At 49.1% G+C, this 25,190-nt stretch overlaps 8 protein-coding genes across 8 annotated transcripts; 5 read left to right on the forward strand and 3 right to left on the reverse strand.

The window, feature by feature from the left end:
• Positions 1 to 396: 396 nt before the first annotated feature.
• SCP_0105990 (hypothetical protein) lies at positions 397 to 1,140 on the reverse strand (the record flags this gene model as incomplete). The annotated part of the gene is made up of 1 exon (XM_027752829.1): positions 397 to 1,140. One exon carries the CDS (start codon positions 1,138 to 1,140, stop codon positions 397 to 399), a length of 744 nt encoding a protein of 247 aa, XP_027608630.1.
• A 356-nt stretch (positions 1,141 to 1,496) lies between these two features.
• On the reverse strand, positions 1,497 to 6,343 carry SCP_0106000 (Transposon Tf2-9 polyprotein; the record flags this gene model as incomplete). The annotated part of the gene is made up of 2 exons (XM_027752830.1): positions 1,497 to 5,122; positions 5,368 to 6,343. 2 exons carry the CDS (start codon positions 6,341 to 6,343, stop codon positions 1,497 to 1,499), a joined length of 4,602 nt encoding a protein of 1,533 aa, XP_027608631.1.
• Positions 6,344 to 7,750: 1,407 nt separating this feature from the next.
• Positions 7,751 to 10,239, forward strand: SCP_0106010 (hypothetical protein; the record flags this gene model as incomplete). Its single annotated transcript, XM_027752831.1, has 8 exons — positions 7,751 to 7,787; positions 7,840 to 8,031; positions 8,081 to 8,192; positions 8,240 to 8,964; positions 9,016 to 9,200; positions 9,531 to 9,686; positions 9,735 to 10,019; positions 10,072 to 10,239. The coding sequence occupies 8 exons, from the start codon at positions 7,751 to 7,753 to the stop codon at positions 10,237 to 10,239; spliced, it is 1,860 nt and encodes a 619-aa protein (XP_027608632.1).
• A 650-nt stretch (positions 10,240 to 10,889) lies between these two features.
• SCP_0106020 (hypothetical protein) lies at positions 10,890 to 11,186 on the forward strand (the record flags this gene model as incomplete). The annotated part of the gene is made up of 1 exon (XM_027752832.1): positions 10,890 to 11,186. One exon carries the CDS (start codon positions 10,890 to 10,892, stop codon positions 11,184 to 11,186), a length of 297 nt encoding a protein of 98 aa, XP_027608633.1.
• A 1,988-nt stretch (positions 11,187 to 13,174) lies between these two features.
• SCP_0106030 (hypothetical protein) lies at positions 13,175 to 13,480 on the forward strand (the record flags this gene model as incomplete). Its single annotated transcript, XM_027752833.1, has 1 exon — positions 13,175 to 13,480. One exon carries the CDS (start codon positions 13,175 to 13,177, stop codon positions 13,478 to 13,480), a length of 306 nt encoding a protein of 101 aa, XP_027608634.1.
• A 1,466-nt stretch (positions 13,481 to 14,946) lies between these two features.
• SCP_0106040 (hypothetical protein) lies at positions 14,947 to 17,688 on the reverse strand (the record flags this gene model as incomplete). Its single annotated transcript, XM_027752834.1, has 8 exons — positions 14,947 to 15,454; positions 15,511 to 15,674; positions 16,721 to 16,885; positions 16,942 to 17,047; positions 17,107 to 17,273; positions 17,329 to 17,403; positions 17,490 to 17,572; positions 17,628 to 17,688. The coding sequence occupies 8 exons, from the start codon at positions 17,686 to 17,688 to the stop codon at positions 14,947 to 14,949; spliced, it is 1,329 nt and encodes a 442-aa protein (XP_027608635.1).
• Positions 17,689 to 19,071: 1,383 nt separating this feature from the next.
• Positions 19,072 to 20,612, forward strand: SCP_0106050 (hypothetical protein; the record flags this gene model as incomplete). The annotated part of the gene is made up of 7 exons (XM_027752835.1): positions 19,072 to 19,478; positions 19,533 to 19,706; positions 19,763 to 19,889; positions 19,945 to 20,147; positions 20,201 to 20,333; positions 20,388 to 20,531; positions 20,589 to 20,612. The coding sequence occupies 7 exons, from the start codon at positions 19,072 to 19,074 to the stop codon at positions 20,610 to 20,612; spliced, it is 1,212 nt and encodes a 403-aa protein (XP_027608636.1).
• Positions 20,613 to 22,247: 1,635 nt separating this feature from the next.
• On the forward strand, positions 22,248 to 24,131 carry SCP_0106060 (hypothetical protein; the record flags this gene model as incomplete). Its single annotated transcript, XM_027752836.1, has 1 exon — positions 22,248 to 24,131. One exon carries the CDS (start codon positions 22,248 to 22,250, stop codon positions 24,129 to 24,131), a length of 1,884 nt encoding a protein of 627 aa, XP_027608637.1.
• Between the last annotated feature and the right edge of the window lie 1,059 nt (positions 24,132 to 25,190).

Raw genomic sequence — 25,190 nt, forward strand, 5'->3', positions numbered from 1 at the left:
CATTGGCCAGATAAGGTGAAACGATATCTGGGCAAGGTAACAGCGAGGAAGTAATATGTATGAGAAAGCTGAGTAAGGTCGTGAGAGATAATCAGTACTAATGGGGATAACGAGTCGTGTATCAGAACGAGGTAAAGATGAGGCGTACATGCACGTCTTGCATGCGCGATAAGAAAAAGGTCCGGAGTTGGATCCGGTGTAACCCTAGACTAGGGGTTCTGGACATCTGGGTAAAGAATCGGAGGTTGCGCTCCAATGAGTCACGTGTTGGATCACGTGGTCTGGTAACGTAAAGGGAACAAGGAAAAGAAAAAGAAAAGACGTGCCACAAGTGGGGAGCGTTGTAACATCAGCTCCCGTCTAACGTTTCTTGTCCCACAAGAAATATTGTGATCTTCATCGTCGTCGGGGGCAGTCGCGGACATAATGATCTCCTCCACATCTGTAGCATGTCCGCCGGCTGGTTCGTGATCCTTGTTCGGGGATACGTCCATTCCTGTAGGGATGACTGCGACGCGAAGAAGTGGATGCAGTCGAGAAAGATGGTTGGGATAACGGAGATCGTCCACTGGGTACGTGCGAACGAGGAGGGCGAGGTCGAACGGGAATTGGTTCTGGCGACGAGCGAGGAGTGGATGCGGGTATTCCATTAGTGGTGTATCCGAGGATGTGTCCGATGTCTTCGTCCCCATGCTCCCTCCAAATCTCCTGTGCTGTACGAGTGACCGTACTGCGCATCAACGACCAGACTTGGTCGACTCTGGTCCGGGCTCTACTCGTCCTTTCTTCTGCTGCGATGAGCTCTTGTCTGGCCGTCTGCATCCACTCGACCATTTCTAATGCTCGTTGCATGGAAACCACCGCTTGTCGATCTTGCGGGCGATTTCGTAAGGCGACGAGGATATCTGTGAAGTCGACAGGAACACGGATAGCCGAGACCAGACGTGTGGCAAATTCTTGTTCGTCCGATGCGTGACTGAGTTCGATAGAAGGTGAGGGCGATGAGGTTCGGATAAAGGGTGTCTGTGCTCGAGAGGGTACTCCATTGACAAGCGTGGGCGATGCGGGTATGCTCATAATTGTGGAGGCGACTTCAGCGAGTATGTTGTGAACAAGGTCGTCTATAGCGGAAGTGGGCATTGATGATATGTCGTTTTCTCCCCCTTTTATACCTTTCGGTCGTTAAGGGGATCGCGGTTATCTGTGATGTGAAATAGAATGTCGTGGATCCGGGTAATAATCAAATAGATGAAAATCCATTGGACGATAAAGAGTATTCCCACAGAGATAAGAGCTGCCTGATCAGTTCCAGGCATCATTCTGATCACCCCAGCCGTTAGCGTGCGGGCTGTCTCGCGTGAAGAGTGTGTGTTCGACAAGTCGTCTGATCAGGATTCGGTGGATGATCCAAAGAAAGGTGAGGGTTGTGCAGTGGAGGACGATTAGGAAGATGATGAGGAAAACCGTTATGGTAGTCATTCCGGGTTTCTTCTCCTCTACTGGATTCCCCTGGTCCTTTTATATGCATCGAGGATTCGCTTGGCATTCTGTAAATTGTGGGTAGGTTCCCACGAGTTTTCTGCTGAAGAATATCCCTTCCACTTGACTAAGTACCTCAGATGACCTCGGTACGTCTTGTGATTCAGGATGGCTTCAACTTCGTACTCTTCTTCGTTATCAACGACATCAGGTGGTGGGTTCACATAATTCGGACCATGTATGTCGTTTTCGCGATAAGGAGATAGAAGGGCAGCGTGGAATACGGAATGAACTCGCCAGGTCTTCGGGAGTTTGAGACGATAATTGGCTGGTCCAATGACTTCGACAATTTCGAATGGCCCCTCACGCTTTGGTGCTATCTTGCGCGAGGCGTAATTGACCTTCAGGTTCCTCGAGTCTAGCCAGACCTTCTGTCCTAGTGTAAACTTCGGTGATCCTTGTCTGACTCGGTCCGCCATCTGTTGTCGGGCTAACTCGTGCATGGCTAGCGCTTCTAGTCTTATCTTCTGCAACATGTCAAGCCTGGATTCAACCGATGGAATGTTCGTGGTCGGAAATACGGAAGGGAGTCCCCGTGGTTCATATCCCATCATGATGCGGAATGGGCTCATCTTCCGTGCCGAGTGTTCCCTTGTGTTATGACAAAACTCGAGGTCTGGCAGGCGGTCGGCCCATGTTTCAGGGTTGTTTCCGCAATAGAGTCGAAGATAGATTTCCAGCTCCTGGTTGACTCGCTCTGTTTCTCCGTCCGTCTGAGGGTGATAAGCTGTGCTCATTGATGATCTGATCTGGAGTAGTCGATTTAACTCTTGGAAGACCTTGGATGCGTATTGAGGTCCTCTATCCGAGATGATTCGGTCGGGTAATCCAAATCGCGAGTATACTTTGTCATGAAAAATCTTGGCCGTTCCTTCGGCTGTGATCGTTTTGAGGCAGGGCGTAAGAATCACCCCCTTCGTAAGGTCATGGTCTACTACGACCATAATTGAATCAAAACCGTTGGAAACGGGGAGGTCGGTAATAAAATCGGTGGTGCAACAGGAAAATGGTAATGCGTGTGGGTCGGCGGGAATTGGTTCCAAAGGAATACGAGTTGGATGAGTATTCGGTTTCATTTGTTGACAGGCGGCACAGCCTTCAACATAATTGTAGACAAATGTATACATGCCAGGCCACCAGAATTCACGACGTAACAGTTCAAGAGTATTGAACTTTCCAGGGTGACCCATGGCAGGGGAGTCGTGATGTAGTCGAACGAGATCACGACGAAGAGTTTCGGATGGTGGGACGTAAATCTTTCCCTTGTAGAGGATGACACCATCGCGAACTTCCCAGTCGGAAAGCGATGATTTCATGGGGAATGGCCCTTTGTGTGCAATCGCTTCGAGGGCTTCGTGAACAACGAGGTCTTTTGCTGCGTGATTCCTGATTTCGTCAAATAGAGTCGGGGAAATGGATCGCACGAATAGTGCGTTGGGTAAAAGAATGCGATCTTCGTTGTCACTTTCACTGTCATCGAGTCCATTACGACGAGAGAGCGCATCAGATTGGATCATCTGAGTGCCAGGGACATGGATGAGGTGAAGATCAAATTGTGATAATTTGAGACTCCATTGTGCCTGTCGGCAGTTTAAATTCTGAGCTGTACGGAAGTACGTGAGGTTCTTGTGATCACTGCGAACTTCGACGGGATGGGGAGAGCCTTCAAGATAATGGCGCCATTCAGTGAGGGCTCGAATAATTCCGAGGAGTTCGCGGTCGTAGATTTCGTAGTTCCGTTCAGCTGGATTGAGCGTCTGTGAAATGTAGGCACAAGGATGGAGTTCTCCATTGATATCGGCTTGGCGTAAAACTGCACCCGTAGCAAACTTGGAAGCGTCGGATTCAACAATAAATGGTTTTGCCTTGTCAGGCAGTAACAGTACTGGGGCGGTACTAAATCGTTGCTTCAATGTGTCGAAAGCTGTCTGACATTCTGTTGTCCATTCAAAAGGTGGAGATCCAGCGGCAGTGCGCGTAAGATTCGTCAATGGTTTGGCAATATCCGAGAAGTTGGCAATAAACTTCCGATAGAAGTTTCCAAACCCTAGGAAAGAGCGAACACCTTTTACCGTGCTTGGTTCAGGCCATTCCGCAATTCCTTTAAGTTTGATAGGGTCCATGCCAATGTAGTTTTCTCGAATGATCATGTCTAGGAATTCGACTTCTTTAACGTCAAAGAAACACTTTTCCGGTTTAAGGAATAAGTCGTTGTCTTTGAGTCGTTGGAGTATGCGTCGGGTTCGAACGTGATGTTCTTCCAAATCGTTTGAGAAGATGAGAATATCATCCATGTAAATGACTATCCATCCCTCGTCGATCATGTCCTTGAAGAGTGCGTTCATCATCATTTGGAAAGTCGCCGGGGAGTTGCAGAGTCCAAAGAACATGACCATAGGTTCAAAAAGTCCGCGATTTGTCTTAAATGTGCCCTTCCATTGGTCACCATCTTTGATTCTGACATTGTTATATCCGGAGCGTAAATCCATTTTCGTAAAGATTGATGCGCCTTTGAATTGATCCATAAGGTCAGAGATGAGCGGGAGAGGATAGGCGTTCTTCACCGTCCCTTCATTCAGGTATCGGTAATCCTGACAAGGACGTAGTGCTCCGTCTTTCTTTCCTACGAAGAAAAATGGTGAAGCCATGGGAGATTTCGACGGTCGGATGTATCCTTTTCGCAGATTTTCTTCCAGGAAGTCATCCATCGCTCCTTGTTCTTTGAGCGATAACGGATAGACTTTACAGTCGCGTGGAATAAAATCGGGTTTCAAGTCAATGGCGTGGTCCCAAGGCCTGGTTTCTGGAAAGCGTTCAGCTGCTTTCTTTTCAAAGACGGACTTCAAATCGTGGAGGTAGTTGGGGACCAACTCCTCGACGGTTTTGGGTTTGTCTACAGCTGATGCTTCTTTGTGTGCCTGTTGTGCCAATTCTTGTGATTTACCGGATGGTTTGTAAAAGACCGTATTCTGTGCGTTACAGAATAATGGGGATCGAGTACTGTGTGTCATTCTTCCAATGGCGGGGCCTCTCCGTATGGTGAAGACTGCGGTTTCAGTCTCTTCATTCGTCAAAGGTGACTCCTTCCTGATGGGTTCAAATATCCCAATGACTGGCTCTCCTGCGATATAGGATATAACTAGATCGTCGTCATCGAGCTGATCCATAGAGGATTCTGATGGTAGGTCATCTAGTTCGGTATCATTCCGCACTGCGGGTAACTCGCCACGCTCAGTGTTATCGGTCATGATTTCTCTGATAGATTCCGAATGCCCAAACGAGGTAGGGGAAGTTTCGGTGGTGATTAGCTCTGGGAGTCCATCTTCCTTGAAAATCGAAACTTCTTTATCTGGTGCATCTTCGACGGTGGGTTTCGGTGGCCATTTGGCCTCTTTACCAAACCAAAAGTCACCGGTTTCCCAGTTGATCATCGGATTGAGGCGTTTAAGCCACGGCATGCCGAGAAGTATGTTTTCTTTGCCAATGCCGGTCAAGAGGAAGCGAGTAAGCGTCTTCCTTCCTCCGATTTTCATCATCTTCCAGGTGCAATGAGTAATGGTACCCATTTGATTTGGTGTGCCATCTGCATTCATGACTGTAATCGGTTTCGGTAATTCCCATCTGATGAAATCGTTTTCTTCCGCAAAACAAATATTCATGAACGTTTCGGCTGCACCGGAATCGATCAAGGCTTCTGTTGTAACGTCTTCCTTCTCTCCCAACGAAATATTCACAGTGATTGAATTTCCGCTAGTGTTACAAATAACGAGGGGAGATACGGTAAGATGCGACGGTCCATGCATTACTAGTGGCCGTCGTCTCAAAAACCCAATTGGGTTCGTTCTTCGTCAGTCATGTCGTTGAAGACGTTTCGCACATAGGCGATCTGTTCCTCTCTGGTTTCTTCCTTCGACGTCTCCTTCTTCTGTGCGAGGTCTTCTCGCATCTTCTTGATCCATGTGATCGTGTCTGTGTCTAACCCGGGCTGTATCGTTCTAGCACGGGTGAAACTTCCAGACTGGGGGTGAAATTGTCTGTCGTTGGCTATATGGCCCTTCTTTCCGCATAGGAAACATAATCCTTCTTTCATTCTCTTCTGTCGCTCGTCTGGGGATAAGCGCGAGATATTGACACAATCAACATCCATCGCGTTTGGATCCTTTGCAGAAGCCGAGTAGTAGGGACGATGGACAGATCGGCCCTTTCCTCGCGTCGTCGTAGTGGCTCCTCGCTTGAAGATCTGAGCAGATCTCCATTGGTTATCAAACCGCGAGGCGTATTCGTACCACTTGTCAAGTGTCTTGGGCATGCTTTCCATCCCATATATCCTTTGTCGGAGTGGGTCGTTAAGTCCCCACTTGAAATACTCGATATTTCCGGCATCTTCTAGTTTCGCCTTGGATTCAAGCGATCGGAATTCGGCAATGTAGTCGTCCGCAGTACGAGTTCCTTGCTTAATGTTACGCAGCAAGGTACGAGCGGTTTCTTCAATATTTTCATCGCCAAATGCTTTGTTCACACTTGCAATGAAGTCTCTCCAACTCCCATAAGAAAGGAAGTCATCATTGGTGAGTTCCGTTTCTATGAAGCTCTGTGCCCATGATCCTGCTGTTCCTCCTTGCATGTGCGATAGCACGAATGCGATCTTCTGATTGTCCTCCTGGTAGACATGGCTATTTCCGGCCATGTAGTTCTTGCATTGGTTTATAAATTCCCTAAGCTTCGAACGGTCTGAACCGTTGAAGATCTCGGGTTTTCTAAAACCAAGTTCCTTCTGGCTAGCATGGTGACGTCCTTCATCCATGGTAACTGTAGCCATCGGTGGTATGTAATCGGGTACGATTGGTGCAAGAGTCGGTTGGGGTACAGGATTCTGGGCAGGGGGGTTCCAAGGGGCGTCTGGTCTTTCTCCTGGATAGGAGGTCGTTATACCGCTGTCTGCGATGTGCTGGAGCACTATTCCACCAAGATTATGGGGAAGTGTCCTTTCAAATTCCTCTGGGGAGTAGTCGAAGTTGTGATTGTCTGGCCTGATGAATACAGGCCTTCCTCCTATGAAATGTGCGTTTCGTTCTGTGCTCCACTCCGCTTGGGATGGGAGGTGCTCGCGGTACTGCTCTGGAAGAGCGGTCGGGTTGATGTAGTTAAAATCCAGCGTGGATAAATTCTTCTGTGTGGCCTATGTCTACACGTAGACTGCACACCGTCCTTAACTAAGTGGGTTCGTTCGTCGTCGGCTAACAAGCCCGTAGAGTGTCTTCTGTCTTCAAACTGATACACCTATTTGCTGATTGCTCGAGTGATTACCTCAGCCTCCTCGGCCTATTGGTCTCTCGGACAGACCCCTCTCCGAAGATGAGTGATCAGTCTATCCCTTCAGCTACCTCGATTACAGAGTAATCTCAAGCGGTGCTTTAGCAATCGAATCGGGTGTATCGTTCAGTCTTCAAGGTTCGGTCCGGTCGGTAGTTCGTTGTTAGACTCTAGGAAGTCACAGAGAGTAATAAGATCTCGACCTAATGTTACGCGGCAGCGAAACACGAGCGTCTAGTCGAGTCGTTACGAGACAAGGTCTTAGTCTAAGACACAAGTCCGTTCAAGTGACACTTCTGGCGATGTCTTTGCACTGAAGGTCGATCAGAGTTCGTTCTTATGACTCGTAGTAGCTGTCTGCTACTGACGGTCGATCTCAGTCAAAGGCAAGTGAAAAGCTGGTTTAATGGTAACCAGGTCGAGATGGGGATCCAGCTCGACAAGGTCGTCTACTTATACAAAAGGTATCCGCAGTACTACGCAGTAATGCGAAATCGTTCATTGGCCAGATAAGGTGAAACGATATCTGGGCAAGGTAACAGCGAGGAAGTAATATGTATGAGAAAGCTGAGTAAGGTCGTGAGAGATAATCAGTACTAATGGGGATAACGAGTCGTGTATCAGAACGAGGTAAAGATGAGGCGTACATGCACGTCTTGCATGCGCGATAAGAAAAAGGTCCGGAGTTGGATCCGGTGTAACCCTAGACTAGGGGTTCTGGACATCTGGGTAAAGAATCGGAGGTTGCGCTCCAATGAGTCACGTGTTGGATCACGTGGTCTGGTAACGTAAAGGGAACAAGGAAAAGAAAAAGAAAAGACGCGCCACAAGTGGGGAGCGTTGTAACAGTACCAGGGGCATGACCTGAGCTCACCGCCAAGAAGTCCTTGACGATCACATGAATGACTCCAACTGGAAGAAGACGACTCGCATGGGTGAGCCTGGTTCCTCCTTCCCTATTTGCCACCTGCCTTATGCTGCCTATAGTGCCAACCTTGATGACAAAGTGGAAACGCGTGCTCCTGGGCTTCCCACGAAGCAAGGAGTCCTTTGAAGCTTTATCTGCATCCACAGATGAGGATGTCCTTGAGGCATGGCAGAAGGAGTACGACGACGCTATGGAGGCTTGCCAAAATGATCCGAAGATCATGGACACCTTCGATGTCCAGCTCATGAAGGGTGAGTATCCTTCCATCGTCGTGTGGCATGTAGTTGACGTGAATGCAAGCCCCGGGTAAAGACCTCACCCAACTCAGACTGGCGGGCGAGGAGTCCGCCAAGGGCTTGGAGAAGGGCACTGCCGGATGGTTGTCGACTGGCCTCAAAATTCAAGAAGCACAGTGAGTTTGCCTCATCTTAACAAAAATACAGCTCTGATGGCCTTCAGGCTTAAGCTTGCGAATGATATCCGCAAGGCGGGTCAAAATCCGAGCGTGGCGGAGGACCTCAAGACTCTCGAGCGCCGTCAGCGCCTCGAAGTCAGCATTCTCACATTCCAACGTCACTCTGAGAAGTTCATGGGAAGGTTGGAGGATGTTCCCGCCATGGAAGATCGTGACGATGGTGCGCTCTGGGATTCCTTGGATGAGAATCTTTTTCAAATACACCCGGAGGACGCTGAGTATAGCGAGAATGCAATTCCTCCCGAGCGAGCTTCCTTGAATTTACCTTCGCAGATCGGATTCGTGGCCACCGTCGCCAACGGGCTCCAGACCCTGGCGGCCCAAGAGTTGGAGTTGCGCAAAGGCCTGATGAATGACATCCTCCACGAGCTTCGCATGGCGCTTGGACTGAAGTCTTACCTCTACCGCAAGAGGGTTCGTCCTGCCAACAGCGTCGGAACCATGACCCGTGCACAGGCGGAGGTTCATGCTGCCGATCAGACCGTCTTGGCCTGCGCCAGGCTCTATTCCGCCAACCGACGCGCCATTATGCGCTTGGGCGCCACCGATAAAGACTTGGCCCTCTATCACCCTTTGGATAAGAAGGACCTGCACGTGAAGACTGCCGTCATCGAGGCTAGCACCTCCGGGCTCAGGAACGTCAACCTGGCTTGGTTCTGGACCATGGATGTCGCTGGAGATCGAGGTTCATCAGAATGGATGGATGAGTGTTCGTAATTGTCCGATCGATCTCTAGGCCTCCTGCTAATTTACCCTCCAGTCTATAGAGTGAATTGGCTGCATGCCAGAGCTCGATATGAGAGATGGAGGGAGGAGCGTGTCTTGGTCCACTCGGAAATGGCCTGGACCATAGCCACCTTCAAGCGGAATGTGGAACGATGGGCTCACTGGCTCGAGATGACGGATCCTTCCTGGCGGGGTCATGTTTGCTATGCCGCCAGGCAAGTGAGTATGTGGCGGACCTTCGCCAGCCACGCCACTGACGCCTTCAGCCACATCCTCGCCCTGGACATTGAGGACGAAAGGGCGGGCGATGAAAATGTGCTTTGAGTCAGGGTTCACTGGGGTGTACACATATTCATGTTTGCTATATCGATGTAGTGATCGTCATGTATGTAATTCCTACTCACCAATATCACATTTGGCGAAGTGACCTCCATCCTCACCTGAGGGCTTCATCTCGGCATGTGCTCTCCAATCGCATGACATCAGACATCAGATAAGGTCGATCAGATATCAACCTCGGCTCATCCACTCACCATCATGTCTGCCCAGTCTTCAACATCAGATGCGCGCCCCTGCCTGTTCTCCAGAGGGAGGTTGCAGTTGGAAGTCTACACTTGGAGGATCCAAGAAGCTGTTCTGGCACTGGAGCCTGACCCAGATCACTTCACCAAGGTCCGTTGGGAGGAAGGCTTGTGCCAGGAGATGGTACGCCTTTCTTGCTGATATCACCTGACCCTGCTGAGTCCTGTGCAGTTCGCCGTCAGGGGTATCTGTGGTGACCTCGCGTTGGCGGGTCATGCTGACCATATTGACCATGGCGGAGTTATCGCCAGTGTCCTCACCGTCTGCACTTTCAATCGCGAAGTTCTGCGCCCCATCAGCATTGACGTCAAGGCGATTCCACGCCCCACCACCCTCGTTCCTCGTCCTAAGAACCTACTCGAGGATTCACCCGACTACTGGTGGAAATGGGATCGTCAGGTTGGGCCGGCGGGGAGCCCTATGGAGGCCTGGTGGTACAAACTTGGTGATCCCTGGGTGAGTGGTATGTTCCAGCACCTTACAGTCTTGCTGAACCTCGAGAACGTAGGAGAAGGTGTACACCGTCTCCGAGTCTACACTGGTGCAGCTTGAACAGCTGCATGTTCGCGTCGCGAACCTCACTAGTTGGTTGCACGAGAGGACAGATCAGAACCTGGATGTGGTGCTGGAAGAGCTGCAGGAGGCAATGCGGCAGCTGCATGAGTTAGGAATGTAATCGCCCAATGCCAGGCGTCCGTTCGTGCTGTAGTGTGTCGAATATAAGGTTGTCATGTCTTTGAACCTGGGCAATGTACCTGGTGTGGTAAGGCGAAACATAGTAGCCACATACTCTCCTCAGGAGGGCACATCCCCAATGATATCTGATGCATGGCTCGAAAGCCAATGCCACATGGGAGAGTTTGGCGAAGTCATTCTGGACTGCATGTTCAGATGGCGAGTGATATCCACCACAGTTCGCCAACCCTACTCACGGTGGAAAGGACCGTCATTCGTCTTCACATACTCTACCCAGAAGGGCACATCCCAAATTGTATCTGATGCATGTCTCGAAACGCCGATGCCAATTGGGAGAGTTTGGCGAAGTCATTCTGAACTCCATGTTCAGATGGCGAAAGATATTCGCCACAGTTCGCCAACCCTTCCCACAGTGGGAGAGAGTGTGATACTGCAAGGAGAGCTGATAGTGAGCTAACCAGAATTGGAGGGAATGATGGGATTACGTGGAAATTATTGGCCGGCAGTAGCTCCATCATTGCCCTGTTAGGCGGTGGATCAATCACTGAAAAATATGCCCATGGTGGTGGACTGATCGCTGAGAACTACACCTATGGCGGTGGGCCGATAGGTCTGAGCAAGAGGTGCCGCATGAGCAATGACTCGGTGTCGGAGCCCCCTTCTTCTGTGGTGTCCTTCGGCTCGTACGCTGATTTGCACACGTTCGCATCCTCGTCTACTTCGTGCTCTTCGGTTGACTTCGGGTACAATCCGTTCACTTCGTATGGTCTACTTCTTGGCTCAGGCAACCAGGTGTGGCATCCGCCCATGCTTCCCCCCGACCAATCTCCATGTTTCATACATCCACCTATGCTACTCCCTGACGAATCATCCGGTATGTTCCTTCACCCACCCATGCTTCACCAAGATGACACGGACACGATATGAGCCCAGTTGACAACCTAGGGCAAGGCAAATAACTCAGCTATGCCCGGGCTAGTCAGATATTTCAGGCGACCCATGCTTATGGGCTCAGAAATATACCTATGGCGGTGGGCTGATGGCTGTATAATAGCCCCGTGGTGGTGGGCCGATCGCTCAGAACACTACCTATGGAGGTCGGCCCATCGCTCAGAACACTACCTATGGCGGTGGGCCCATCGCTCAGAACACTACCTATGGCGGTGGGCCGATGGCTGTATAATAGCCCCGTGGCAGTGGGCCGATCGCTCAGAAATATACCTATGGCGGTAGGCCGATCGCTCAGAACACTACCTATGGAGGTTGGCCCATCGCTCAGAACACTACCTATGGCGGTGGGCCGATGGCTGTATAATAGCACCGTGGCAGTGGGCCGATCGCTCAGAAATATACCTATGGCGGTAGGCCGATCGCTCAGAACACTGCCTATGGCGATCGGCCCACCGCTCAGAACACTACCTATGGTGGTGGGCCGATGGCTGTATAATAGCCCCGTGGCAGTGGGCCGATCGCTCAGAAATATACCTATGGCGGTGGGCCCATCGCTCAGAACACTACCTATGGAGGTCGGCCCATCGCTCAGAACACTACCTATGGCGGTGGGCCGATGGCTGTATAATAGCGTCATGGCGGTGGGCCGATCACTGAGAAATATACCAATGGCGGGGGGCTGATCGCTTAGAAGTATACCTATGGCGGTCGGCCCATCGCTCAGTACTACCACGGTGGCGGTGGGCCGATGGCTGTATAATAGCCCCGTGGCGATGGGCCGATCACTCAGAAATATACCTATGGCGGTAGGCCGATCGCTCAGAACACTACATATGGCGGTGGGCCGACGGCTCTATAATAGCCCCAGTGGCAGTGGGCCGATCACTCAGAACACTACCTATGATGGTCGGCCCATCGCTCAGTACTACCACAGTGGCGGTGGGCCGATGGCTGTATAATAGCACCGTGGCGATGGGCCGATCGCTCAGAACACTACCTATGGCAGTTGGCTGATGGCTCAGAACAGCTCCAATGGCGGTGGGCCGATGGCTGTACAATAGCCCCGTGGCGGTGGGCTGATCGCTCAGAAATATCCCTATGGTGGTGGGCCGATCGCTTAGAACACTACCTATGGCGGTGGGCCGATCGCTCAGAACACTACCTATGGCAGTGGGCCAATGGCTGTATAATAGCCCTAGTGGCGGTGGGCCGATCACTCAGAACACTACCTATGGCGGTGGGCCGATGGCTGTGTAATAGCCCCGTGGCGGTGGGCCGATCACTCAGAACACTACCTATGGCGGTGGGCCGATGGCTGTATAATAGCCCCGTGGCAGTGGGCCGATCGCTCAAAAATACACCTATGGCGGTGGGCCCATCGCTCAGAACTATCACCGCGGCGGTGGGCCCATGCCTGTATAATAGTAGCATCATGGTGGTGGGCCGATCGCTCAGAAATACTCCTATGGCGGTGGGCCCATCGCTCCAGCATTCCCTTCATCGCCATGAGCCAATCGCTGACAGCTCCTTACACAGACCGATGGGCCGACGTCCGCTGGCTGTCCAGTTCATGACAATGTCAGGGTAAATGGGAGTCCAGTTCACAAACATGACTGAATGGGCTGGTCTTCCTGTAGCCGTTTAGAAACGTTCTTGTTAGGAATACCCGGAGGAAGCGATCTGAGGGCACCCATGGAGCCCGCCACAGCGGGGAATGATTATGTAAGGGAACTTTATATAGAATGTATATAAAGAAATCTATTTCGGGAACCCGGCTGAGTAATCGGGTCTTCCCTTCATCCGAGACATCATCGCGATATCACTTGGGAATTTATCCATTATTCTCAACAGGTTATGAGCCCCGAGACCGTCTAAAACCTCGGACTTGTATCCTACTGCTGCTAACGACCAATAAAACTATCCTCACTCATACAAGAAAAACTACCCCTGTTCCAGGTGACAGGATGTCGAACAACGACAAGGACATTCTGAACAGTATGTATCGGATCCATCCTCTGAAGGAGGACAACTGGATGCCATGGAAGAGGCGCATGACTGCGTTCCTGGACGAGAAGAAGCTTCTCGGCTACATCACCGGTGAGATACAGAAACCGGAGCTGAGCGCTAATCCGGATACCAGAGAAGCGCGCGATGCCGAGATTCAGAAGTGGGGCGAGAAGGATCAGAGGGCGAGGAATTTGATCATCATGTGCCTGGACGATGCACAGGTGATCCATATGGAAGGAGCTACAACGGCGCATCATATGTGAGATCTGCTTCGCATGGTAAAGGAGCTGAAAGGACAACATGGGATTATAGCATTGAGTCGAGTTTTCTATGATTACCATGCTGACGAAGGCGTGAATATCCCGAAGCACATCGCCAAGCTTCGGGAGATACGCGAGCAATTACAGATGATGGGAAAGCAAATAACGGATGCAGATTTTAATGGAATCCTCATCAAGTCCCTGCCCAGCAGCTGGGACTCGTATATGGTGTCATACACTGGCGCGATGAGTTCTCAGCCAAACTCTCCGCCAATGACGACACCAGAATTGATCGCTGTAGTCATCGGCGAATATAGGTGCTGTCTCGACCGTGATCAGCACGTCGAGCCAGAGCAAGCACTTACTGCCCAAAGCCAGAAGCGGAAGCGAGACTCGATCAAGAAATGTTCCATCTGTCATAAGATGGGACACACGGCTAACGAATGCCGAAACTGAGACAAGCCCATCTGTTCCAATTGTGGAAAGTTCAGGCACGTCGGGAAAGATTGTTGGGCCAAGAGCGGTGGCAAGGAGGGACAAGCGCCTTCCAGAGCAGGACCGTCCAATGTCCCATATCGAGGTGCATCATCCGAAGAACCTCCGTACAAGCGCTGAAAATTTGAGCAGATGCGCGATGCCGGCGGCAAAAGCAAGGACAGAGAGCACGTTGCACGCGAGAATGATAAAGAAGATCGCGATAGCGATATGGTATCCTTAGGCACTAGCTCAGGGAATGATGATTTTGATTCCTTCTATGACTGGTATGCCGATTCAGCGACAATGTCGCATGTCGCAAAAAATTGCGATATATTCTTAACCTACAAACCTCTCGAGCATCACATCAGCAAAAGTGCGGGGAGATTGCATGAGAGTGCAATGCAGGTGATTGCTTGCAATTCGGCCGCTTGCCTTGTATTTTCTTTCAATCGACTGTAAACGTCTGTCGGCTTCGGTAAGGGATGCAAATGATAACAGCTCTTGCTTTGGCTTGTAAACATAGACAGCCGGCTACCAGCACAGGTCAAAGATTGTAGGGCATGACAAGCGCCCACCAGCGCCAATTGACTCGTGGCTTCGACACGCTCGCTGTACAGAGAACTAAGGTTTTAATAAGGTATAGGGACTGTAGAATATGTTTCTATATAGTACAAGTACATGTTCAAGCAGTGAAAACATACACAGCTAACGAGAGAAGAGAATTAGACATCATGGACTATCGGCAGGCTCATGTGGCTGGAGGCCTGTTACACTTGGCGATGAAGACATGGTCCTGCATCGAAAGTTAAGAAAATTCCAAGTCAAAGAAAGCAAAAGGAGCTCACCTCATACCCGGCCTTCCGAGTCATAGCGGTGCAAAACCATCAACCCCATATTCATCCTCAATATTTATTAGCGCAGCTCGTATAAATTCCTCCGAGTGAGTGATTGGGGAAGAGATATTATTACTGGGACCTGCAAGAGGTCCCTCCTTATATACTACACCAGTAGACTAGTCCAGAACATGCCACATAGTTCTCGTAGCTACTGTATCCTTCGATGCTGAATAAGATATCGGGGAATATCGCCCGACTACCTGGATGCTCCGGATTGCCTAATAAGGTCATCCCGAAGCCTCCAACAATATTACCATCCTCGCCATCCTCCGGGCCAAGGTCGACAATATTGTCTTCCTCGTCGCCCTCCTCTTCACCTACCTCATTGTCGTCATCATCATCATCATCCTCCTCCTCCTCCTCCTCCTCCTTTCCATCATCATTCTCACCATCTGTGTCTTCCTCGTCTTCATCATCCACATCCACCTTGTCCCCTTCCTCCTCCTCGTTTGCATACTCACCCTGACTCTCCCCATCCTCATCTCCTCTATCCTGTCCATTGCAGTGTTCATTCTCCTTGTGCATCCGGTACTGTGAAGCTCCTGCACCCTTGTGGCCAACACCCCCACCTAGGTAGCGCATGAACATATCACGGTCAACAAATCTAGTCAGCAGCATCAGTGCTTGAATATTTGAGTGCAGAAAGATGGAAATACATACATATTCACATAATGGTACTTCCAGTCTTCATTTTGCTCGCTTTCCTGGCATGCAATAGATTGTGGCAGTAACTTGGATGTCTTGCCATGGGCAAATGCAGGAATAAGATGTGTTCCTCGAAGAACCTCGTCTGGGCTGACAAACCCAAATGGAATATCAGGACCCTGTGAATCAACAAAGGTGATGCGGGGCAAGCGTCACCGCGCGAACCCCCCAGGAGCAGACGAGTCTAGTGAAAACCAGTGTAACGCAAGCATACCAGAACAAATGTTCATCTACACCGGCCGTCCCATCTTCACGTGCAAGGACCATAATGTCTGCATGAGTGTGCGGATTGATGGAATCTTGAGCGCGACACATATCGTAAGTTGTGTAGTTGATCCGGATTACCTTGTGACGATAGATGCGGTTGTTTGCAAATGCAACTTGGTCCCGTTCTGCATTTGAGAACGTGTAGTCATCTCCGTTAAACAGTTAGCCTGTGAGATGTGCGAGCAAGTGGTCTTTGAGACTAGGAATGAAATCCTGTCAAAAAGATTGTGATGTTCATGTCTTACCGATGCAACCAATGCATGGACTTACCACAAAAGCACAGTCATCCTTGTTCTTTGCAACCCATCCAGTAAGATCTTCGTGGTACCGCTCGGATTCGGACGTGTGATAACACATTCTCGGGGATGTGAAAGGGAGAGGCTCTTGGTCTGAGAAGCTGAGGGCTGTGCCACGATTTTGTGCGGCCTCAAGAGTTCTTGTCTGTTCATATGTCCGATGCTGAGTTTCCCCTTCCCTTCGCTTCATGGCCTGCAAGACAGCTTCTCTGCGCTGGTGCCTTGCAATCTGAAAAACAAACCGATTCTTATTTGTACATGCATAAAAGCGCTTCGCCCGGCGGTGTTCAAGTTCACCCTGCACAGCTGTGGTCAGTATATTCTCACAACTCTGAGCAAGTAATGACTGAGCTCACCACCTGCGTACTGTAGTTGTCTGTTGTACCGACTAATCGGATCGTCTTGGGATAATCACCAAGAGAGTGATATTTGTATGTCTCCAGGTTGAGTCTCTTATGCTTCGCTCCCATTTTGCTGGAACGCCTCTGTGCCACGCCACCTTTGGCAGCCAGTGCGGCTTTGCGACGCCCTCTAGCGGCCTCCTCTTTAGGGAGTTCTCTCATGACAAAATCTTTACAAGTTGTTCAGACAAAGTGGCGCACCGCCGCGGCGAGTGAAGTAGTGACCTTTTCAAAGCTCTTCAATGTGCTGTCAGTATGTATCCGCAACTTCGCATGTGCATGCCAGTTAGCCAGTTCAAATAAAAGATCAGCAATGATCTTGTCATGTCTCTTCGGCAGAAGACCCTCCATGACTGGAATAATGCACTAGACAGTACATTTTTGTTAGCAACTGGTAACAGCACGAGTGGCATGTACGTTACCTGCAGAATGTCTTCAAAGTCTCGTGCCGCTAATTTCTTCATAGCTGAGACGTTGGCACTGAAGTGTCGGATGGTATCACGACCAAATGTTGGCACCTTGCGAAATCTGCACTCAAGATGACAATTAGTGTATGAAGTTTGCAGCCAGTGAATACTTGTGGTCACCTTTTATTAAACTCCTGGATCTTATCACCACCGGCAGCATATAGAATACACAGCAAATGAATGAAGATTGCCTTCCATACACCAAGCTCAAATTCATGCATAAGGTCTGGCACGAACATCGAGTAAAAGTTGAAGCCGAACTGGGAGAGGCGAGTAGAAAATGCACTCTGGATTGACCACATTAATTAGTGAGGATTGTGTCATAAAGAATAAGCTACGCACCCTTGTTGGGATCAATGACTTGATGTCAAGTGCCCGGAATTTCTTGCTTGTCAATGCCCAACCTTTCTTGAATATCTAGTTGCATGCCATAGTGAGCACATTTCGAAGCCAACTATCATCCTGATGAGTCTTTGCATGGTGGTATGAGTCAGCCTTCGTACCCATCTGCGAAATGTTTGACTTCTCAATGAGGCACCGTGGACAAGGACAACGTGCAAGGTATTTGATGCAGGAGAGTAGGACTCTGCAGATAAGTCGCATAAGTTACAAAGTATGACTTGTTGAAAGAATACACTTACTTCTCTGGATACTCAGCAGAGTATGTAAAAAACCGAGGGAAGAGACGTCGTAGAATACCATCTTCGCAAATGATTAGAATGCCGTGTTGATAGGCATGCATAAATTCCGGATCCAACAGAAGAAGCCAAATTGCCTGCATGAGCTCACACTTGCAGAATGTTAGAACAGCAGTCATTGCAGCAACATTGTATATTGAAATATAGTAGTCCTGGATTTTCTCTGGCAACTGAGATTATTAGGATACGTCAGTGACAAGCTTGCATTTACAAAATATGGAAAGGACATACCGACGGTATATAAGCCAGATGATGTGCAGCGAATGCACTCAGTTTTCCCCAGAAATACTTTGACAGGCTGCCAAAATAGACATAGATCGGCCAAAGTGATGCACTTCCGAAGCTTGCAAGGTGAGTGGAGTCGGACCATATCATGACCGGTGCAATGGCTACTTCGACACTGGGGTCATCCTCAGGATCACGAGGTTGAGTATGAATCTTTGCATCCTCTTCCAGCATTGCATCTGAATTGTAAAGCTCACTATAAATTTGTACTGGCTCTGACTCTGCATCTTCATGACCATTCAAACTCGGCTCCAATGGTGGTTGCCAGAAGAGCTTGTGTGAGATGAAGTGATACTGTCGAGCAGAGATATCCATGTACGCAGCCTTGATGACCTCTAGCAGTGGGCGATAGTAAATCCCGGAGACTTCGAACTCCGGAGTGTCTGCTTCAGTCTTGTACTTTGCATTCTCCTTTGGTAATCGAATCCTGACAGAACCTTCTTTTCAGTTGTCATTCGCATCGAATGCAGTGGTGTAATCATCCAGCCGCTTGAGTTCACGAGCTGCACCAAAGTTTCAAGATGCTTCATATCGAAATCCTCGGCATGGAGCACTTCATCAACGAGACAGTCAAGATCTTCAACTGATTTGACAGAGGATGCATTATAAAACCAGGAAATTAACTGATATGTGGTGACATTGAGGAAGGGAACGAAAAAATTCTGCTGTAAATCCACAGCCTTCTTGATGAATGCCTGTCCGAGACCACGCAAAGCACGCTCATTGCTCAGGTCCTGATTGTACTCAAGTCGTCTGAGCTTCGAAGAGGCCGTTTTGGCCACATTCTCTCTATGTTTCTGAACAGAACCTGCAGTGAACTGAAGGGCTTCTTTGCACCGATTGGTGTGATTTTTGTATCCAACCACTGTGATTCTTCTTTGGCAGCCAAAACAGAGCATTACAAACAGAAAAAAAAATATTAGCTTCGACAGTAGCATGAGATGAGGGGAAGCAGAAGTAAATGATGGGCCGCCACAACGCGCCACGATCATATGATGTAATTGGTGTGCTATTGTCTTATAATATACTTGCTTGCACCGTGGCCAGTAACCCACCCACTCTTGACTTCTACCACCATCTCTTACCTGAATTACCCACTGCCATGCCACCACTTGCTCCTAAACAGCTGGTCCATCGTAAAGCCCTCCTGAAACCACGCGACAAGCACACTCGCACGCAGACTCCGAGCAATGGCCACACTGTGGCTGCCAAGGTTGCGCGAGCGCACCATGTACAATGCACTGCAAGATCATCTCTTTCTCCCTTTCAACGGAAATCTTCAGTACAGAAGAATTCTATTGACCTTTCTGGCATAGATAATCTCGACAACGATGACAAAGATCCTGAGGACATTCCCGAAGATGATTCTGATCCTGAAGAGGAGGAAATTCTACGTAAAAAACATCTCGGCGACCAGGATTATACTGACTTGGATCCTGCCACTCGACGCAAGCGGCTTCACTTTGAAAACACCATGGATGATCTTAGCCGCACGGGGAAAGTTGACAAGTGAGTGACAGATCGTGCGCTCATGAGAACCTACATCACTTACTAAAATCTCAGAGGAAATCGCACATTGATGACTTACCACAGGGGTGCAAGGTACATTCCTCGTGGCATTGGACCCTTTGTGAACCCGATGCAGGCTATACAGCTCGGGTTGCGAGCATATCAACATGTCGAAAACAGTGATGACAACGACGATAATATGGATGACAATGATCTTCCAGAGGAGCTGTAAGTCTCTATGTCTCGTATGTGTCGCTACTCACAGTCTCAATTTGCCTTTGTAGCTCTGAAAACCAGCGCCAAGAGCTTGAATATGCTTACAAGGCCATATTGGATATCATCCCAGGCTTAAAGGTCGATATCGACCTCTTTGAAGAAGATCCGAGTGCTGTCCACATCCTCGCAAATTATGTGCATTCTTCTGCATGATTATTCTATTATGTTGTTGGTTACGAATCATTTACAGCTTGATGCTCACCTGCGCAGCACTCGCTCTGATGATATTGCCTCGCTTAAGGCGAGGATGATCAACTATATACCTAGGCTGGACGGCTACCCCATTCTCAACTCGGACGACCCTAAGTGGGAACGCGGATTTGTCAGCATCACAACGGGGCGGCAGCTCTGCTCACAAATCTTGTTACAAGAGTTTGACGAGGATCCCGTAAGGTACGAGTCTCTTTTTATGTCCAACCATGTGCTCAATAGTACCTGCTGTGTAGCTTCTGCCGCCGAGTGAGAGACGGTGAGACCAGAATCCTATCAGATGATTACCCTTCGTTCCTCTATGACCAGGCTGAGTACGATCCTGATGAGCTTGATGCAGGGCTTTTAAAGGGTCCACTATTGGTTGCGGTAAGTGGATTATTGAGGCTTGGAGATCTTCGTGCTGAACAATTTTGTCTTCAGTGTTTCAAGTCACTCTTCACCGGACCTCGCACAGTGAAGAACACTGGTAGCGGGAAGCAAAGGGGACCTGGTCGACCGCCGCTGGCACAAATCTATCAGCTCAGCCAGGTGAGCTCCCGAAATCTTGCTTATGTTGCGGTACTGGTGAGGATACATTCGGACATTACGTCTTGCGCTAGTTACTAATATCCTCATTACAAGGTTCACTTCGTGCTCAACGGTTAAGAGAAATGGTCATCAGTTGACAGCAATTTCAACAGTGAAGACTTCTTTAATGCCATTGTGAAGCTTTTTGAGGACGTTGGGTGGGCAGAAATGACACTCGCATGGTGGAACAAGTACGTATAGCCTTGACCAATGCTTGCATTGCTGACATCGCTCACTGAAGGGAGATCTATGGCACACCAACCAACAACAACCAAGATCCATCCGCAAGCGGCGCAAGCATGTCTACTGCTGCATCAAGACTGGCGGCCCAGTGTGCAGCACGTACACAAGCTCAGACTTGATTCATGATCTCCGATAGCATTCATCGGCTTCGTGCATGGTAAGTGAACGGCTCGCACATCTATCCCGAGTGGTAATTGTTTTTAGTTTACTCTGATTTTTGTCGATTCCGCTACTGTACTCTATGCACCATCTTTTTGAATATATATGGCCCTATGTTATTTGCGCATTGAGATCTCTGAGTACAAAATCATCGAGAACTACCTGAGAACAGCCCAGCTGGGTTTCTCCCACAGCACCACTATGCAGTTGCAAAATATGACTGGGCTTGCCAAACATTGCCAGACTTGCAAATTAATGCCACGCGAGCAAGCTCTTGCAATGCTGGCATTCACTTGCAATTGTCGGCGAAGGTCTTGCAAACAATTGAAGGTTCAATGGCTATTTCTGCAGTTCTATTACCTTGCCGGCGACATTTGCAACCTAGGTAAAGTTTGCAAATCTATGTATTTCCATGTATTTTCACCGACACTTTTGCTGATGCATGCAATAAGCAGACTTGGCACTGTCCAAGCCTATGGGCGGGGAACCATACAGCTCGAAGGTAAGGTAGGTAATAGAAAAATTAAGTTCCAATTACGTGATGTGCTATATGCACCGCGATCCCCATGCAATCTACTTTCAATACCAAGACTTGACGAAGCCGGTGGCCGAACATTCATGGGAGATCGGCGCGCAATCTTAATCGATCACCACGGAAAAACCCTCACTGTCACCAAAATGAAAGGTAGATTATATTTATTACACGCCTGAGTGGTTAAGCTGCAACAAGGGAGTGCATACATAGTGTCCGAGAACGACCCGCACACCTGGGAAGAGTGGCACCGATCATACGGACACATCAGCAAAGCCGCGCTACAAACTTTGCAGCGCGACCATCTAGTCGAGGGCTTACAATTTCTGCCCGGCCCGGCCAATATCGAATGCGCTGCATGCATTCAGGGAAAGGCATCAAAGAAGCCATTCCCTAAAGCGGCAAGTGGGAGAAGCCATCAACCCGGTGAGTTTACACATACCGATGTCTGGGGCTCAGCGCGGACCGCTGCAATAGGCGGGTGGAGATATTTTGTAACCTTCACAGACGATTACACACGACGAAGCACAGTCGTGTTTACCAAAACGAAGACCGAAACTACAGACAAGGTAAAGAATTATATGACCTACCTTGATCGATGTTTCGGGAACAAACTGCAAAAACTCCGCATAGACAATGGGCAAGAATATATCAACACCGAATTAACGAATTGGTGTGCCGCCCATGGGATTGAAATAGAGACGACTGCGCCGTACTCTCCATCCCAAAACGGAGTTGCAGAGCGTCTCAACCGAACGCTACTTGCCCTCGCAAGATCAATGATCTACGCGAAGGATCTACCATGTTATCTATGGGCCGAGGCTGTATCACATGCAGCCTACATCAAAAATCGAGCGCCCACCAGTGCGCTCGACCATGCCACCCCTGAAGAGAAGTGGAACCAATCAAAGCTGAATATATCTCATTTACGAGAATTCGGCAGCGTCATTTGGGTTCTCACAGAGGACATCGCGCTCTCGAAGCTTGCACCAAGAGCCAATAAATACATATTTGTTGGCTATGTAGACGGGCCGAATGCCATCAAATATTACGATGCTAAAACGCATCAAATAAAAATGACGCGAAATTACCACTTCACTAACCGGGATCCATCTCCAAATAACGCGACATTACAACCGCGTGAGGGAGAAGGACCCGATGCCCTGCAATCGAGGACTGCAGATGTGCAGCGCAAGGGGGAGTCTTCAGATTCCAGGGGAGACGCGCTACAGTCCTCCGTCAATAACCCGCTAAAGCGCAGATGCGAAGAAGACGAGGATAGAGACGCACCCAATGAGAACGAGCCCAGGCGTAGCAAGCGTGTAACTGTCAGACCAGATTATCGGTTGCTAAATGATCCCAACACTGACGCCGAAGATAATGCGGACGCAGATGCTGAGGATAATGATAGCGCATCAATCGCCGATCTCATATACGTAGCGATGAGCGAAGAAAACATGGAGGCCAATGAGCCTAAATCGCTCAATAATGCGAAAAACTCATCTGAATGGCCGAAGTGGGAGACGGCTGTTCAAGCGGAACTCGAGCAACTAGACAACATGGGCACTTGGGAGTTAGTAGACTTACCCCAAGGAAGAACTCCGGTAGGCAACAAATGGGTCCTAGTAAAGAAAACAAATAGAGAGGGAGAGGTAATTAAATTCAAAGCACGTTTGGTCGCTAAAGGCTACTCACAGATTCTGGGAATGGACTACACGGAAACATATTCCCCAGTTGTCCGTCTCGAGACAATCCGCGCAATTCTCGGGCTAGCCGCAATTCTCGATTGGGATATCCAACAGATGGACGTCAAGGGCGCGTACCTGAATGGTATCCTGAAAGAGGAAATTTATATGCGCCAGCTGGAGGGATTTAGCGACGGAACACACCGAGTATGCCGCATGCGAAAGACCCTCTATGGACTCAAACAAGCTGGACGCGAATGGAATATAATACTGTACCGCAAATTACTCGACACGGGATTCAGACGACTATTCGCGGACTCATGTGCGTACATCAGGACAAGAAATGGAAAAACAGAGATCGTCACTGTATGGGTGGACGATTTATTACTGTTCACAAATGATCACAACCTCATGGACCGCCTGAAAAAGGAACTCCAAAGTATGTTTGAAGTTACCGATCTAGGCGAGCCCAAGAAGATCGTAGGGATAGAAATTGAGCGAAACCGAGAAAAGAAAACAATAAAGGTATCGCAAAACAAATATATTGACTCTATTCTACGAAGACACGGACTCGAGAACGCGAACTCGGTAGGGATGCCTCTCAATCTGAACGTCACCCTCGAGAAGGACGAGGATGACGCAAATGAGGTGCCAAACCGAGACAGCGGATACGCTTCATTGATCGGATCTCTGATGTATGCCGCAGTAGCCACGCGACCGGATATCGCGTATGCTATCCAAAGATTGAGCTCGTTCATGGCTAGGCCAAACCTGACCCACTGGACAGCCGCCAAATGCATGCTCCGCTACTTAGCAGGCACACGTGAAGTCGGAATAATATACGGTCCGGCGGATAATGAAGGGCACGATGCAGATGTGCTCATCGGGTACACAGATGCGGATTTTGCGAATAATGTTTGCGAGCGTAAATCTATTTCAGAATACGTTTACAAAATAGGAAGAAGCACGATAACGTGAAGTTCAAAGAAGCAAACAATGGTCGCTTCTTCGTCCACAGAGGCGGAATATATAATGTCCGCTCTCGGAGCAAAAGAAGCCATCTGGCTACGGAATCTATTTAAGGAAATAGGCTTCGACCAGGAACAGCCGACGATTGTCCACGGAGACAACATGGCTGCGATCTCAATCGCCCATGATCCACAGTATCACGCGCGCTCAAAACATTTTGATATAAAGTATCATTATGTGCGAGAAAAGATAAATGATGGAAAAATGGAAATAATCTACTGCCCTACAGAAGATATGGTAGCCGATATTTTTACCAAACCCCTCGCAAAGCCAAGGCACCAAAAGCTTATGGAAATGCTTGGGATGCCCATCGGCCCGAGGGGGAGTGTTGGGAATACCCGGAGGAAGCGATCCCGCCACAGCGGGGAATGATTATGTAAGGGAACTTTATATAGAATGTATATAAAGAAATCTATTTCAGGAACCCGGCTAAGTAATCGGGTCTTCCCTTCATCCGAGACATCATCGCGATATCACTTGGGAATTTATCCATTATTCTCAACAGTTCTAAACTAAATTTCGTCTCTAAATCAGGCCGGCATGTCAGCAAATTGATCTCCGCATACCGTGAGAGCAAAGTGAGCTCTTTCTAAACCTTATATCTGGAAGGGGGGGTTGACCCCCCCTTCCAGATTCTAAACGTCTCTCTAAACGCTGATTTCGATCTCCGCCCACTCGCAATGCCCATCTTTGCCTATATTTGGTGCTGCATATTGCTTACATCATGCTGCCGCTCGTCCTCCGACCCTCTAGAACTTGGTTTGATCATCATCATGTTGCGACATGTTAGAAATCGCGCCTTAGTTCCCAAATAGGAAGGTAGTGATGGCGGGTCAAGATGCGTCGGGGCGCGTGATTACGCGTCCTAAAATAGATTTCTGTATATATACAGTTCTAGACGCTCCACTTTATATAAGCAAATTTCCTTCTTTGTCTTTCTTTGTAATCATGCCCTTGGCTTGTCTGCCCTTGGGCGCTCCCTAATTTCTGGAGCTCCAGAAATTTGGG

The sequence above is a fragment of the Sparassis crispa genome (genome assembly GCF_003851025.1).
Source record: "Sparassis crispa DNA, contig_000000F, whole genome shotgun sequence".
In the NCBI taxonomy this organism is placed as follows: Eukaryota; Fungi; Basidiomycota; class Agaricomycetes; order Polyporales; family Sparassidaceae; genus Sparassis; species Sparassis crispa.